This window comes from Entelurus aequoreus, linkage group LG13 (genome assembly GCF_033978785.1).
Source record: "Entelurus aequoreus isolate RoL-2023_Sb linkage group LG13, RoL_Eaeq_v1.1, whole genome shotgun sequence".
Taxonomy (NCBI): domain Eukaryota; kingdom Metazoa; phylum Chordata; class Actinopteri; order Syngnathiformes; family Syngnathidae; genus Entelurus; species Entelurus aequoreus.
This window is the reverse complement of record NC_084743.1, coordinates 19,659,501-19,676,919: the sequence shown is the minus strand read 5'-3', so window position 1 is coordinate 19,676,919 and position 17,419 is coordinate 19,659,501. Positions and strand designations below refer to the sequence as shown.

The window sequence follows — 17,419 nt, the reverse complement described above, 5'->3', positions numbered from 1 at the left end:
TAAAAAATCTCCTCGGAAAATTGGTAAAAATATGGATTTCTCTACATCAGAATAACTCGTCATCTACTCAATTTTATACAATGTTGTAACAGTTCATGGATTTGATACATTTGAAATATTGTGAAATAAAAATAATTCTGGGCTTTTTTACTTAGATTATAGTTGAGACATTTTTCAAGCTGGCTGACACCCTTTCTTCCTGGCTGTTACAGAAAGTATGAGAATGTGAGAGCTGCTGCCTGCTCTTCTTTACTTATGTACCACGTCTCCTATTTGTCAAGATATTTACACAAAGTTTGGATTTTTTGGAGGCAGAGATATCTTTTCTGTCGTCCGTATGTCCGTCCATCTCTGCCGTGTTATTTGATTGAATCTCGGAACATTAAAGGAAGGACAAAAACTGGAATTCCTTGAAAAAATGTTAAGTTTTGACAGGCAAGCAGATGTAGGCGAGCAGCACTGCAAGAAACAGAAAAAGGAGGGTGTGACTCCGAAATAATTTTTACAAGAACTCAAATAAATACCTTGTAACATATCAACACTTATTTGGAGAGAATTATTGACAATGAGAGTACATTTTATTTTTAAATAAATAGAAAATTTGGCTCGTATACCGATATACGTCAAAAAGCCAAATATCGGCGCAGGTAATCGGTCGATCTCTAGCAAGAATGTTTTCATGAACCATTCTACGGACAGACTCTTTTTGAGCTGTGGACCGGAAAGGCCTAACTCGGAACTTCAACCATAGAAGGATACTGATCCAGCCACTGTTTCTCATCCATAGTTTGAGCTTTGTTGATGAGCTTGCGCAAACCCTGGATCCAGGCCCGCGCCTCCTCTGGGGACTCGGCCACAAGGTCCAGGGTGCCTTGGCGACCGTGAAACACCAAGGTGAAACAGAGGTCCGCGGAGAACTCCTCTGCGATGCTCAGCAAGACCTCCGACTGGTGGCCCTCGCGCACGGCCTCGACCTCGCTCACTGAGACTGAAAGGAGAGTTTCATGTCGGGGTCAACAAACCAGGAAATGAGCGAATTGGCAAATCGACACCAGGAACAGAAGCAATAAGAACTTCGAGAAAATATGGTTTTGCTGTAGGTATGCCCTTTTTATGGCTTCTGACAGAGATTTCGTAAGGGATGATCATGTGACTTTCACAACAAGTCATGTTGCATCACGGTCTGCCAAGATGTACTCACAAGTGGATTGGCCTTTCCCTAACCATCGGGACTTGTACCAAACACTCAGACCGTCCTCCAGGAGTCGAAAATGGCGTTGCTTTTTCCAGGAACGAGACTTAACCTTCCTCAGAGTCGACCCTGCCGTCATCACCCTGATGTCGGGGTCATCCTCCACACCTGGGGATATGTACAAAGTTAGGTCACCACCCGCATGAAATAATTCAATGAAATCAAACATAAGGTGTCAATTTGTACTCACGTGGACATTCAGACTCCATCTGTTGCCCCTTTATCATGCCAATGGAGATTTTCTGAAACAAACCGGGTCTACAGTTACTCATATTTATCCATCCATCCATCTTCTTCCGCTTATCCGAGGTCGGGTCGCGGGGGCAGCAGCCTAAGCAGGGAAGCCCAGACTTCCCTCTCCCCAGCCACTTCGTCTAGCTCCTCCCGGGGGATCCCGAGGCGTTCCCAGGCCAGCCGGGAGACATAGTCTACCCAACGTGTCCTGGGTCTTCCCCGTGGCCTCCTACCGGTCGGACGTGCCCGAAACACCTCCCTTGGGAGGCGTTCGGGTGGCATCTTGACCAGATGCCCGAACCACCTTATCTGGCTCCTCCATGTGGAGGAGCAGCGGCTTTACTTTGAGCTCCTCCCGGATGACAGAGCTTCTCACCCTATCTCTAAGGGAGAGCCCCTCCACCCGGCGGAGGAAGCTCATTTCGGCCGCTTGTACCTGTGATCTAGTCCTTTTGGTCATAACCCAAAGCTCATGACCATAGGTGAGGATAGGAACGTAGATCGACCAGTAAATTGAGAGCTTTGCTTTCCGGCTCAGCTCCTTCTTCACCACAACGGATCGATACCGCATTACCGCACCAATCCGCCTGTTGATCTCACAATCCACTCTTCCCTCACTCTTGAACAAGACTCCGAGGTACTTGAACTCCTCCACTTGGGGCAAGATCTCCTCCCCACCCTTTTCCGGGCGAGAACCATGGACTCGGTCTTGGAGGTGCTGATTCCCATCCCAGTCGTTTCACACTCGGCTGCGAACCGATCCAGTGAGAGCTGAAGATCCTGACCAGATGAAGCCATCAGGACTACATCATCTGCAAAAAGCAAGAGACCTAATCCTGCAGCCCCCAAACCGGATCCCCTCAGCGCCTTGACTGCGCCCAGAAATTCTGTCCATAAAAGTTATGAACAGAATCGGTGACAAAGGGCAGCCTTGGCGGAGTGCAACCCTCACTGGAAACGGGTCCGACTTACTGCCAGCAATGCGGACCAAGCTCTTGTAGTAGAATTTCTGACCTTTGACCTATATTGCATGTCTAATGGGAATGTACGCTCATTTGATGTCTTTCCTATTCTGTGCCAGTGGGACAAAAGTGAATGTTAAGTCGTGCCAACCTGTCTACAGAATGTGTTGACTGTCTAAAGGATTCGAGTTGTTATGGAACAGATAGGGAAAAGATAAAAGACATTGACACATTAGATAACAAACAATGACGCACAAGAGACATATAAAAAATGGCAGAAGACCGGAACTCGACAGTGATTTTGGCTTGTGTGTGTCTTGTTTGCTCCGGAGTAACATGTGGTCTGTCTGCACGGCCAACTTAATTCAACCTGCACTTCTGATATTGGGTAAATACATTTGTTGTACTAAACTACTTTTGTTGCCTGTTTAAGCTTCGGACAATCCACTACACTCTGACACTGATTATACATGGAGCGGACCGCCACAATCAGACTGAGCACTCCCTACAGGACTTCCCGAGGGACACAGTCGAATGCCTTCTCTAAGTCCACAAAGCACATGTAGACTGGTTGGGCAAACTTTCATGCACTCTCAAGGACCCTGCCGAGAGTATAGAGCTGGTCCACAGTTCCACGACCAGTACAAAAACCGGATCCGAGGTTCGACTATCCGGCATAGCCCTCTCTAGTACACCTGAATAGACCTTACCGGGAAGGCTGAGGAGTGCGATCCCCCGATAGTTGGACCACACCCTCCGGTTCCCCTTCTTAAAGAGAGGAACCACCACCCCGGTCTGCCAATCCAGAGGTACCGCCCCCGATGTCCACGCGATGCAGTATAATCATGATCAACAAATTGAAGGTAACATCACAAAATGATTCAATGATCAATTGGTGATGTATTTACTTGCTACTGAATCAATACCACAATTTGCAATTTAAGTTGACTGCTGACAGAAGAAGTTATTATTATAATAAGAATGATTTACTCTGTGCTGACATTCTGCCAAATGCTATAAAACTAATTGTCCAACCACTCTCTTCGTTCTACATCAACACAATGATGACTAGATATCCTTAATAAGTTTAATATGTGCCAAATGAGAGCAGTTTCCTTTAAAGATAGCCAGAGCAGTAAAGTGTGGAAATATATATTAAATTATTTTTATTTTTTCCCCTTTGACTTTACTTTTTTTTTTAATTAGTAAATGTTCTGTACGGCAATTATATCACCATATGTAATTGCAATCGCAAAAATTAACAACGAATGGACAACAAAGTATGACTTTTCTACCCTGAGCAAAAAGTGCTCGAGTCATTGTTTCCTGTCGGACCTTTTAAGCGACGGACACATTGATCCAGACAAGCAGCAACAATAACGCGTGTAAGCTTCGTCCCGAAACTTGGTCAAACATTTGTAAGTAGATATCATTTGTACATAAATATATTTAGTTTGCTTTATATTGACATTTCTGACTTCGTGGTGTATTTTGTATTCGCGTTTGTGTCGTTTTTCTGAGAGCAACAATCAAACCTCATTTAATACGTGTAGTGCTAAATCTGACCAGTAGAGGGCGACATCGCTAATAGTGATAAGTCCGAATGGTGTGTAATTTCTATATGTGTAAACAATTGCAGTTTATTGTGTGAATATATTAACACTAAACCGATTTTATTTATATAAAATACACAATGACATTATTTATGTAAAATACAAAATGGACGTTATACGTTTATTTTATATTGATATTTTCAGTCTGACACGCCGGAATGAAGGAAGAAGTGTAAAGGAAAACACCTAAGGAAGGAAAATCATTCAAAAGAAGAAACATCAATCCTCAACAAAAACTATAGCTTATTTTTCTTCATACTGTTAACTACCGTATTTTTCGGAGTATAAGTCGCTCCGGAGTATAAATCGCACCGGCCGAAAATGCATAATAAAGAAGGGAAAAAACATATAAGTCGCATTGGAGTATAAGTCGCATTTTTTTGGGAAATTTATTTGATAAAAGCCAACACCAAGAATAGACATTTGAAAGGCAATTTAAAATAAATAAAGAATAGTGAACAACAGGCTGAATAAGTGTACGTTATATGAGGCATAAATAACCAACTGAGAACGTGCCTGGTATGTTAACGTAACATATTATGGTAAGAGTCATTCAAATAACTATAACATATAGAACATGCTATACGTTTACCAAACAATCTGTCACTCATTTTGTCCTAAAAACTGACGATAAAGGTGAAGTTATAACACTGAAACGCCCTCAGGAAGAGGTGCTTTAAGACGTGGCTAGCTAGCTAGGGGCTAACATCCATCCGCAGTCGGCAGTGTTGTAGCTATTTCTGAATCACTAATCCTCGTCTCCATGGCGACAAATAAAGTAAGTTTCTTACAAGTATCATCCCGGCAGGACGAGGAATAGCTAAACATGCTTCACTACACACCGTAGGAGGATACAATATAATGTAAACAAACGCCATGGTTGGATCTACGGCTGACATCCCCTGTAATGATACCAAGTACAATAGCGTATCTAGTCGATACTACTATGATTACATCGATATTTTTTCCTTTTTTTCAAATTTATATCATGTTTATAGACTCAGGAAATATGTCCCTTGACACATGAGGACTTTGAACATGACCAATGTATGATCCTGTAACTACTTGGTATCGGATCGATACCTAAATTTGTGGTATCATCCAAAACTAATGTAATATCGGAAATTATCGGTATTGGTTTCAACCTCCCGATTTTCCCGGGAGACTCCCGAATTTCAGTGCCCCTCCCGAAAATCTCCCGGGGCAACCATTCTCACGATTTCCACCCGGACGACATTATTGGGGGCGTGCCTTAAAGGCACTGCCTTTAGCGTCCTCTACAACCTGTCGTCACGTCCGCTTGTCCTCCATACAAACAGCGTGCCGGCCCAGTCACACAATATATGCAGCTTTTACACACACATAAGTGAATGCAAGGCATACTTGGTCAACAGCCAAACAGGTCACACTGAGGGTGGATGTATAAACAACTCCAACACTGTTACAAATATGCGCCACACTAGGGCTGGGCGATATTGCCTTTTTTTTTAATATCTCGATATTTTTAGGCCATATCGCGATACGCGATATATATCTCCATATTTTGCCTTAGCCTTGAATGAACACTTTATGCATATAATCACAGCAGTATGATGATTCTAGGTGTCTACATTAAAACATTCTTCTTCATACTGCATTAATATATGCTACTTTTAAACTTTCATGCAGAGAGGGAAATCACAACTAAGTCAATTGACCAAAAGTGTATTTATTAAACAGTTATTAAAGGCCTACTGAAAGCCACTACTACCGACCACGCAGTCTGATAGTTTATATATCAATGATGAAATCTTAACATTGCAACACATGCCAATACGGCCGGGTTAACTTATAAAGTGCAATTTTAAATTTCCCGCGAAACTTCCGGTTGAAAAGGTCTATGTATGATGACGTATGCGCGTGATGTCAATGGTTGAAACGGAAGTATTCGGACACATTGTATCCAATACAAAAAGCTCGGTTTTCATCGCAAAATTCCACAGTATTCTGGACATCTGTGTTGGTGAATCTTTTGCAATTTGTTTAATGAACAAGGAAGACTGCAAAGAAGAAAGTTGTAGGTGGGATCGGTGTATTAGCGGCTGGCTGCAGCAACACAACCAGGAGGACTTTGACTTGGATAGCAGACCGCTAGCCGACGCTAGCCGCCGACCGCATCGATGATCGGGTGAAGTCCTTCGTCGCTCCGTCGATCGCTGGAACGCAGGTGAGCACGGGTGTTGATGAGCAGATGAGGGCTGGCTGGCGTAGGTGGATAGCTAATGTTTTTAGCATAGCTCTGTGAGGTCCCGTAGCTAAGTTAGCTTCAATGGCGTCGTTAGCAACAGCATTGTTAAGCTTCGCCAGGCTGGAAAGCATTAACCGTGTATTTAAAGGTCCATGGTTTAATAGTATTGTTGATTTTCTGTCCATCCTTCCAGTCAGGGGTTTATTTCTTTTGTTTCTATCTGCAGTTAAGCCCGATGCTATCACGTTAGCTCAGTAGCTAAAGAGCTTCGCCGATGTATTGTCGTGGAGATAAAAGTCACTGTGAATGTCCATTTCGCGTTCTCGACTCTCATTTTCAAGAGGATATAGTATCCGAGGTGGTTTGAAATACAAATCCGTGATCCACAATAGAAAAAGGAGAAAGTGTGGAATCCAATGAGCCAGCTTGTACCTAAGTTACGGTCAGAGCGAACAAAAGATACGTCCTGCACTGCACTCTAGTCCTTCACTCTCATGTTCCTCATCCACAAATCTTTCATCCTCGCTCAAATTAATGGGGTAATCGTCGCTTTCTCTGTCCGAATCGCTCTCGCTGCTGGTGTAAACAATGTGCAGATGTGAGGAGCCTTTCAACCTGCGACGTCACGCTACTTCCGGTACAGGCAAGGCTTCTTTTATCAGAGACCAAAAGTTGCAAACTTTATCGTCGATGTTCTCTACTAAATCCTTTCAGCAAAAATATGGCAATATCGCGAAATGATCAAGTATGACACATAGAATGGATCTGCTATCCCCGTTTAAATTTAAAAAATTATTTTCAGTAGGCCTTTAAGCAGTGGCACAAACATTCATGTCATTTCAAAACAGAAAGTGCAAGATTGTCAGAGACATTTTAAAACAAGCTATGAGTGCACTTTTGTGCATGATGTCACTAAGATGACTTATCAAAACAACACTAAATGAAAGTGCACTTTTTGTACAGAACGCCACTACAATAGTTTAATAACATGATGTCACACAAGATATTTCAATAACTGTCAAATAAAAATGAGCTGCATAATAGGAAATCAAATAGTGTATGTCCTTCGCTATGTGGTAGGTTCCTGCGGACGTCATCTCCATTTGTCGTGGACTCTTTTTGTCATACGGTGTTGATATGGAAACGTTTGCCTCGGTATTTTGATGGTGTGGGCGTGTGGCACCGAACAAAGATGTTGACGTGCGGAGTTTCAAGCACTCTTCATTCTCTAGCAGGTGACTTTTCAAATGATGCTACATTTTAGCAGTGATGCTACTTTTTGTAGAAACGCTTTTGCCCCACACTTGACAAATTACGGTTGTCTGTTCGACATCTTCCCGCTTGAAGCCAAACCACCGCCAGACGATGGACCTCCTGCTGTTTTTTGGGGGAATTAATTATTCCTTCATTTGTTACCAGATTCGCACCTTCTTTCGCTCGTATTACCGCTAGCATCACAGCTAACGTTAGCCATGCTGCTACCTGTCTGCTGCGCGAGGGCGTATACGTATGTGACGTGTGTAAGAAGGTGCGCTTGTTTAAGTCTCTGTGAGGAGACACAAGAAAGAGTGGGAAGAGCCTGTCGTGTAATGACAGCAGCTAAAAGCAACTGCGTGAGAACCGTCAACGTATACTCCGATATCACGATATAGTCATTTTCTATATCGCACAGAGACAAACCCGCGATATATCGCGTATATCGCCCAGCCCTACGCCACACTGTGAACCCACACCAAACAAGAATGACAAACACATTTCGGGAGAACATCCGCACCGTAACACAACATAAACACAACAGAACAAATACCCAGAACCCCTTGCAGCACTAACTCTTCCGGGACGCTACAATATACACCCCCGCTACCACCAAACCCCGACCCTCTCAACCCCGCCCACCTCAACTACCACCAAACCCCGTTCCCCCCCCCATTTTTTTCCATAACTGGAGTTGAAGTTGTTCTCTTATTTTGGAAAACCTTGTTTTTGATTGATTGATTGAAACTTGTATTAGTAGATTGCACAGTACAGTACATATTCCGTACAATTGACCACTAAATGGTAACACCCGAATAAGTTTTTCAACTTGTTTAATCAATTCATGGTAAAGTTACATTGTTTAATGCATCCAGCGGGGCATCACAACAAAATTAGGCATAATAATGTGTTTATTCCACGACTGTATATATCAGTATTGGTTTATATCGGAATCTGTAATTAAGAGTTGGACAATATCGGATATCGGCAAAAAAGCCATTATTAGGACATCTCTAATTATTACATTTTAACAGAAGTGTAGATAGAACATGTTAAAAGAGAAAGTAAGCAGATATTAACAGTAAATGAACAAATAGATTAATAATCCATTTTTACAGCTTGTCCCTCATAATGTTGACAAAATAATAGAACGATAAATGACACAATATGTTACTGCATATGTCAGCAGCTAAATTAGGAGCCTTTGTTTGTTTACTTACTACTAAAAGACACGTTGTCTTGTATGTTCACTATTTTATTTAAGGACAAACTTGCAATAAGAAACATATGTTTAATGTACAGTTAGATTTTTTTGTTAAAATAAAGCTAATGCCATTTTTTTATGGTACCCTTTATTTAGAAAAGTATCAAAATTAAAGATGTCCGGAAATTGCTTTTTTGCCGATATCCGATATTGTCCAACACTTAATTACCGATTCTGATATCAACCGATATCGATGTATACAGTCATGGAATTAACACATTATTATGCCTAATTTTGTTGTGATGCCCCGCTGGATGCATTAAACAATGTAACAAGGTTTTCCAAAATAAATCAACTCAAGTTATGGAAAAAAAATGCCAACATGGCACTGCCATATTTATTATTGAAGTCACAAAGTGCATTATTTTTTTTAACATGCCTCAAAACAGCAGCTTGGAATTTGGGACATGCTCTCCCTGAGAGAGCATGAGGAGGTTGAGGTGGGTGGGGTTGAGGTAGGGTGTTACAGGGGGTGTATATTGTAGCGTCCCGGAAGAGTTAGTGCTGCAAGGGGTTCTGGGTATTTGTTCTGTTGTGTTTATGTTGTATTACGGTGCGGATGTTCTCCCGAAATGTGTTTGTCATTCTTGTTTGGTGTGGGTTCACAGTGTGGCGCATATTTGTAACAGTGTTAAAGTTGTTTATACGTTCACCCTCAGTGTGACCTGTATGGCTGTTGACCAAGTATGCATTGCATTCACTTGTGTGTGTGAAAAGCCGTAGATATTTTGTGATTGGGCCGGCACGCAAAGGAAGTGCCTTTAAGGTTTATTGGCGCTCTGTACTTCTCCCTACGTCCGTGTACACAGCTGCGTTTTAAAAAGTCATACATTTTACTTTTTAAAACCGATACCAATAATTTCCGATATTACATTTTAAAGCATTTATCGGCCGATAATATCGGCAGTCCGATATTATCGGACATCTCTATCCAAAACTAATGTAAACTATCCAAACAAGAGAAGAATAAGTGATTATTACATTTTAACAGAAGTGTAGATAGAACATTTTAAAAGAGAAAGTAAGCAGATATTAACAGTAAATGAACAAGTAGATTAATAATACAATTTTTACAGCTTGTCCCTCATATTGTGGACAAAATAATAGAATGATAAATGACACAATATGTTACTGCATATGTCAGCAGCTAAATTAGGAGCCTTTGTTTGCTTACTTACTAATAAAAGACAAGTTGTCTTGTTTGTTCACTAATTTATTTAAGGACAAACTTGCAATAAGAAAGATATGTTTAATGTAGGGCTGCAACTAACGATTAATTTGATAATCGATTAATCTGTCGATTATTACTTCGATTAATCGATTAATAGTCGGATAAAAGAGACTAACTACATTTCTATCCTATCCAGTATTTTATTGGAAAAAAACAGCATACTGGCACCATACTTATTTTGATCATTGTTTCTCAGCTGTTTGTATATGTTGCAGTTTATAAATAAAGGTTTAGTAGAAAAAAACAAAACAAAAAACTGCGCATGCGCATAGTATAGATCCAACGAATCGATGACTAAAATAATCGGCAACTATTTTAATAATCGATTTTAATCGATTTAATCGATTAGTTGTTGCAGCCCTAGTTTAATGTACAGTTAGATTTTTTTGTTAAAATAAAGCTAATAATGCCATTTTTTATGGTACCCTTTATTTAGAAAAGTATCAAAATACATATTGGTAACTATCGGGACAACCTTATGTCCTAATAGTCCTTGGTTTGGAATGTTCTATCTGTCTATGTATTTGTGTAAACAAAGCATGGCGGCACCGAGCTGTTCACTGATCAATGTGGACGATACTTTTGGGAAGACAATGTTTCTGTTCCTCAGAAGCTCGTCCCTCCTGACAGTTATCATTTCCTGTCACACTCCCTTGAAATAACACAGATTCGCTGTGACTTTCACAAGCGCCAGTGTTCCCACGCACATTTCAAAAATGTTATGACACGCCAAAAAAACGATGAGTTTGACGTTTTATCTCCGGCGCATTTTCATGTTTTTCAGACGTCACGCACCCTCCTTAAAGCTTGTTGTTTTATTTTTAGGAGCGTTCATGTGCGCTCTGGGTCAGCACACTCCCGGGGTGAGATGAGTCATTGCGGTGACACACACACGCACTGACCACACACACACACACACGCACTGACCACACACACACACACACGCACTGACCACACACACACACAGAGAGAGAAATGTCTGACCAGACCAGGGGTGTCCAAACTTTTTCTACATAAAAAAGCTGATACAATGTAGATTAATCAATGTACGATAAACTGAGCGTTGTGTTCTAGGTCAGTGGTTCGCAAACTTTTTTTTTTTTTTTACCAAGTACCACCTCAGAAAACACTTGGCTCTCCAAGTACCGCCATAAAGATCGACATTAAAGCACAGCCGCGTAGTAGGCCTAAGTATTCATTAAAAACAAGGCAGATGTTTTATTTTAAAAGTTCAATACTAATACTTTCGGCCACGCAGTTTGAACAGTAACACTGTGTTGGAATATTTCATTAAGTGAGTGTCACTGTTCTAGGTAACAAAGCAAATAAGATATTGAATCCAAACACGTGTTTTTCTTCTTCTTAATATTTACTGATGTTGTAATTGCGGCAACTAATACCTTTACACCCTAAAAACGTACCAAATCTCGCAAGAAATGTGTAGACGCACATCACGACAGGACGCATGGAAGTCATCAAAGACCATGTACAGGATTATTTTCTGTGGCGGCCCCCGGGGAAAAGGAAAACATTTTGCGGCCACCCTCCGCTGCGACTATAAATAGTATAATTTGTCTATAAATGTGTTATAAGTGCACCTCTGCATAACATTGTCTCTTTATTCAACTCAAACAACAATAAATAAATCAATATAGATCAACTTACAAAAATAATAACTTTAACATTTTTTAGTCTGTAATAGAATACATTTTATATATATATATACATTTATATATATATATATATACATATACATATATATATATATGTGTGTATATATATATAATTTAATTGTATATTTATATATGTGTGCATATATAATTGTATATATATCCACACACATATATATATATATATATTTATATATGTATATATATATATATATATATATATAACATAAATCTATATATGTATACACACACACACACACACATATATATTTATACTATACATACTGTATATATATATACACACACATTTATATACACACACACACAAACACATATATATATATATAAATGTTCAAGTTGGTCAAAATATAAATATATATTAGATATAAATATAAACAATATTGCATATATATATGTATAATATGTATATATATATATAAATATAATATATATATATGTGTGTATGTATATAACATATATGTGTATATATATAATAAAAATATATATTTATTATATATATATTTATATATGTGTATATATATATAACATAAATGTATATTTATACACACACACACATATTTATATATATATATATACACACACACACACAAACAAACATATATATAAATTTTCAAGTCGGTCAAAATATAAATATATATTAGATATAAATAATAAATATTGTATATATATATGTATATATATATATATATATATATATTATAAATATATGTTTATATATATATATTATAAATATAATATATATGTGTATATATAATATAAATATAAGATATATATGTATATATATAAATATGTGTATATATATATTATACATATAATATATATATATATTTGTGTATATATAAATATAACATACTGTATATATGTATATATAATATAAATATATATTTATTATATCTATATATACATACATACATACATATATATATCATTTATTTATTATATTTATGTATTTTGACCGACTTGAACATTTTGATACTGAAAAAAATTAAATAAAAACTCAATAAATTATCATAAATTCAAATTGATCAGCTACATTAACTCAGGAGCACAATATATAAAACACTTTTACCTACAAAACAACAATGAAAAATGTTTTTTTTTTTTTTTTTATCAAAATGAAAAAGTTCAGATTAATGGCTACAATGAAACTGCATGATACTGGTAAGGATGTCTGCAGTTTTGGGCTTCAGGTCCCATTTTTGGGACCACTTTTCCTTAGTTTGTGTAAAGTTTGTAATCTGGGACGTGTTTAAATTGTAAAAAAAAAAAACGAGCTGTGGGCCGCAACACGACCCCTGGGCCGCACTTTGGACACCCCTGGACTCAACTCTACATGAGCAATAATAGTTGTGTTTGGTGTGTGATCCATCAAAGCTAATAATCTATTACCCAAGTAACATTTTGACTAACTGTTCCTCTCACTCACACACACACACACACACACACACACACACACACATACACGCATGCACACACACACACATTCCAGCCAACCATGTAAAAGTCTTTCCTGCAGACATGAAATTAGAAGCAGACAGTGTTGTGTAAAAATGTGACGTCAGCACTATTACAGTACAAACTACTGTATACTGTATCTAGTGTAGTGAGTAAAGAAGAGCTTTACCAAAAGTGCAGGTCTAGTGGGGGTGAGTCACACGTCCACATGCAGTCCACTGATGTCCTTGAGGGTTCAGATGCATTGTGGCCAGCCTGGCAGGAGACGGCGTTGTGTTCAGGGAGCGTCTGAATCCCGGGAGTGTCCAGGCTTTCTCAGCCAACGACTGCTTTCCTACGCTATCGTACACTGGACATAGACTGACAGACGGACTCCGCTCCTCCTCCTCTTCTTCCTCCTCCTCCTCCTCAGCAGCCTTCCTTCCTTTCCTGCCACTCCCTCCTGCCTGCAAAAAGCAGCTTGTGCATCAGCCTGCTTTCCCTGCTTGGGAAGATTGTTAGTAGGGGCGCACAAGTCCATTCTTATTCATCCCGGTTCTATATCAATTCATACTTTTCAAAAATCTATAAAAAAAAATAAATTATAATCTTATTTTTATTAACTGTTATAGAATTTTCTTTTTTTAAATTTTTCTTTTTTTAAAGAATAATTTATTTTTTTTGATAATTGTCATTTATTTTTGTAATGATTCCTAATCGATTAAAACAAACATTTTTTAAGAATTCATTTTTAAGAGGTCGCTTAAGACCATGTCCATTAGTCAAAAAATTGTTGTTTTTTTAGATTTATCGTGATTCTTATTTGTAACAATTCTTAATCGATTAAAAAAAAATCAAATAGATTTTTTTTTTAAGAATTTATTTTTCAGAGGTCTTTTAAGACCAACTCCATTAGTCAACATTTTTTTTATTTTTTTAGATTTATCGTGATTCTTATTTGTAACAATTCCTAATCGATTAAAAAAAATAATCTAAAATCGATTTATTTATTTTTTAAGAATTTATTTTTAAGAGGACGTTAGTCAAAAATTAGAATTTTTTTTTAGATTTACCGTGATTCTTATTTGTAACAATTCTTAATGGATAAAAAAAAAAAAATCAAAAATAGATGTATTTATTTTTTAAGAATTTATTTTTAAAAGGTCGTTTTAGACCATCTCCATTAGGGGTGTCAAAAAATGTTTTATTTATTTTTTTGAATAATTGTGATTCTTATTTGTAACAGTTCTTAATCGATTAAAAAAAATAAAAAATTGATAAAAATATTTTTTGGGGGGAATTTCTTTTAAAAAGGTAGTTTTAGACAATCTCCATTAGGGGTGTCAAAAAATAGATTGTTTTTTAATTAATTTTTTTAGACTAATCGGGATTCTTATTTGTAACAATTCTTAATAATTAATTTTAAAAAAACTATTTTTTTTTTTTTTTTAAGGATTTATTTTAAAAAGGTAGTTTTAGACCATCTCCATTAGGGGTGTCAACAAATTTATTTTTTTTTGGTTGTTTTTTAGATTAATTGTGATTTGTAATAATTCTTATTTCATTTTTTTAAACTACAAGTATTAACTGTAGTTAATCAACATAAACAAGTGTATATCATCTAGTTTTAAAAATGCATATAATTTAACGGCACTATTATTTTGGCCAAGTTCTTCCGTAATAGGACAAATAAAATATTGTTGTTGTAATGTTGCAAACGAGGTGACAAATAGCTATTTGCATATTGTACAAGCAGGCTCCTCGCTGCAATCTCGCTAATGCACTCGTCCGTTTCAATATTGACTTTTCCGTTGTGCTCTTATTAAAATGAGTTGGCAGGAAGACGACGTGCGCGGAGAGCACGCACATGTCTCCGACAAATGGATGGCTTGGCTGAAGTGCATCTCAGGATAATGGAATGAATGACCTGATACTCCACGGGCTGTGGGGCGAGGATGATATATCCTATACAACATATTCATGGTAGGCCACAGCGAACAAAAGGGAGGAAGAGACAAAAGTTGCTACATAATTAGAGACTACATGCTGCAAAGGTGAGGGGAAATTAGCAGCAACAAAAACCTGAGACACTTTTGTGTTTCTGAATGCCAATCATCACTAAAGAACCGGCCAACAAAATGGGTTAATTGGCTTTTGTGCTGCTTTCTACATTTTAATGTGTATTTTGTTGACGTTGTTTATACTGTAAAGTTGAGAATTTACAAGTAAGACGCACAATCCGATTGGACTTTTTTTTTTTTTTTTTTAGAAATCTGTTCCATGTTGAAACTAAAAGGAAGGAAAAGGCGCAGTTTGTTTACAAGCACTACAAAATAACCGGTAAAAAACACTTTAGATCAGGGGTGTCAAACTCGTTTTTATTGAGGGCCACGTTAAATGTATGGCTGCCATCTGAGGGCCGTTTGTAACAGTGAATGTAAACATATATCGCCACCTCACACAATTTGCAAAGGAAACTGTTTTAGATTGTTATATTTTTACTTAGATTACATTTAGCCAGAAAGTGCTTTTTTTCCCCTCCAGCATTTTGCAGGCCAAAAAAATGTTGTCGTTGGGCCACTATAAAATCATTTGGCGGGCAAAATAAAATGAGATGGCGGGCCAGCTTAAACAAAGCGGCAGGGCTCCTTAAACGTTACGATGTGGCGAGCCACCTTAATCGATGCAATGGGTTACCTTAGTCGGTGTGGCGGCCACTTAATAGATAGGCCGTACACCTTTGTTCATGCTAAAGGCCACATTAAACGATACAACGGGCCACAAAAAACGATATGGCGGGCAACCTTAATCGATACTGCGGCCACTAATAGATATAGTGGCCACATGAAACGATGAGGCGGTCCACCTTTATTTGATGTGGCGGCCCACCTTAAGTCGATGTGGCAGCCACTTTAATAGATAGGCCGTACACCTTTGTCCATGCTAAAGGCCACTTAAACGATGCAACGGGCCACCAAAAACGACATGGCGGGCAACCTTAATCAATGCTGCGGCCACGTTAAGATATGGTGGCCACATGAAACGATGAGGCGGTCCACCTTTGTCAATGCAACGGGCCACTTGAAACGATGTGGCGCCCCACCTTCAGTCGATGTGGCGGCCCATGTTTAACAATGTTGCAGACAACCTTAAGTCGATGTCGCGGCCCACCTTAAGTCGATGTGGCAGCCACTTTAATAGATAGGCCGTACACCTTTGTCCATGCTAAAGGCCACATGAAATGATGCAACGGGCCACCAAAAACGACATGGCAGGCAACCTTAATCAATGCTGCGGCCACTTTAAGATATGGTGGCCACATGAAACGATGAGGCGGTCCACCTTTATTTGATGTGGCGGCCCACCTTAAGTCGATGTCGCGGCCCACCTTAAGTCGATGTGGCAGCCCTTTAACAGATAGGCCGTACACCTTTGTCCATGCTAAAGGCCACATGAAACGATGCAACGGGCCACCAAAAACGACATGGCGGGCAACCTTAATCAATGCTGCGGCCACTTTAAGATATGGTGGCCACATGAAACGATGAGGCGGTCCACCTTTATTTGATGTGGCGGCCCACCTTAAGTCGATGTGGCAGCCACTTTAATAGATAGGCCGTACACCTTTGTCCATGCTAAAGGCCACTTAAACGATGCAACGGGCCACAAAAAACGACATGGCGGGCAACCTTAATCGATGCTGCGGCCACTTGAAACAATGAGGCGGTCCACCTTTATTTGATGTGGTGGCCCACCTTAAGTCGATGTGGCAGCCACTTTAATAGATAGGTCGTACACCTTTGTCCATGCTAAAGGCCAAACATTAAATGATACAATGGGCCACAAAAAATGACATGGCGGGCAACCTTAATCGATGCTGCGGCCACTTTAAGATATGGTGGCCACATGAAACGATGAGGCGGTCCACCTTTATTTGATGTGGCGGCCCACCTCAAGTCGATGTGGCAGCCACTTTAATAGATAGGCCGTGCACCTTTGTCCATGCTAAAGGCCACTTAAACGATGCAACGGGCCACCAAAAACGACATGGCGGGCAACCTTAATCAATGCTGCGGCCACATTAATAGATATGGTGGCCACATGAAACGATGAGGCGGTCCACCTTTGTCAATGCAACGGGCCACTTGAAACGATGTTGCGGCCCATGTTTAACAATGTTGCGGACAACCTTAATCGATGCGGTGGGCAAACAAACGACGCGGCGGGCCAGATCTGGCCCCGGGTCTTGAGTTTGTT

The 17,419-nt window shown here is 39.1% G+C and overlaps 1 protein-coding gene across 1 annotated transcript in view; it reads right to left on the bottom strand.

Moving 5' to 3' along the window:
• Nucleotides 1-13,762, bottom strand: part of plcd4a (phospholipase C, delta 4a) — a 28,854-nt gene extending 15,092 nt beyond the window's left edge. Inside the window, exons 1-4 of the mRNA XM_062067548.1 lie at nt 13,353-13,762; nt 1,443-1,494; nt 1,202-1,360; nt 760-988 (exon numbers count right to left, since the gene is read on the bottom strand). Coding sequence (XP_061923532.1) covers nt 760-988; nt 1,202-1,360; nt 1,443-1,479 — 425 coding nt within the window. The 5' untranslated portion in view covers nt 1,480-1,494; nt 13,353-13,762. The remainder of the gene's footprint in view (nt 1-759; nt 989-1,201; nt 1,361-1,442; nt 1,495-13,352) is intronic.
• Nucleotides 13,763-17,419: the final 3,657 nt, after the last annotated feature.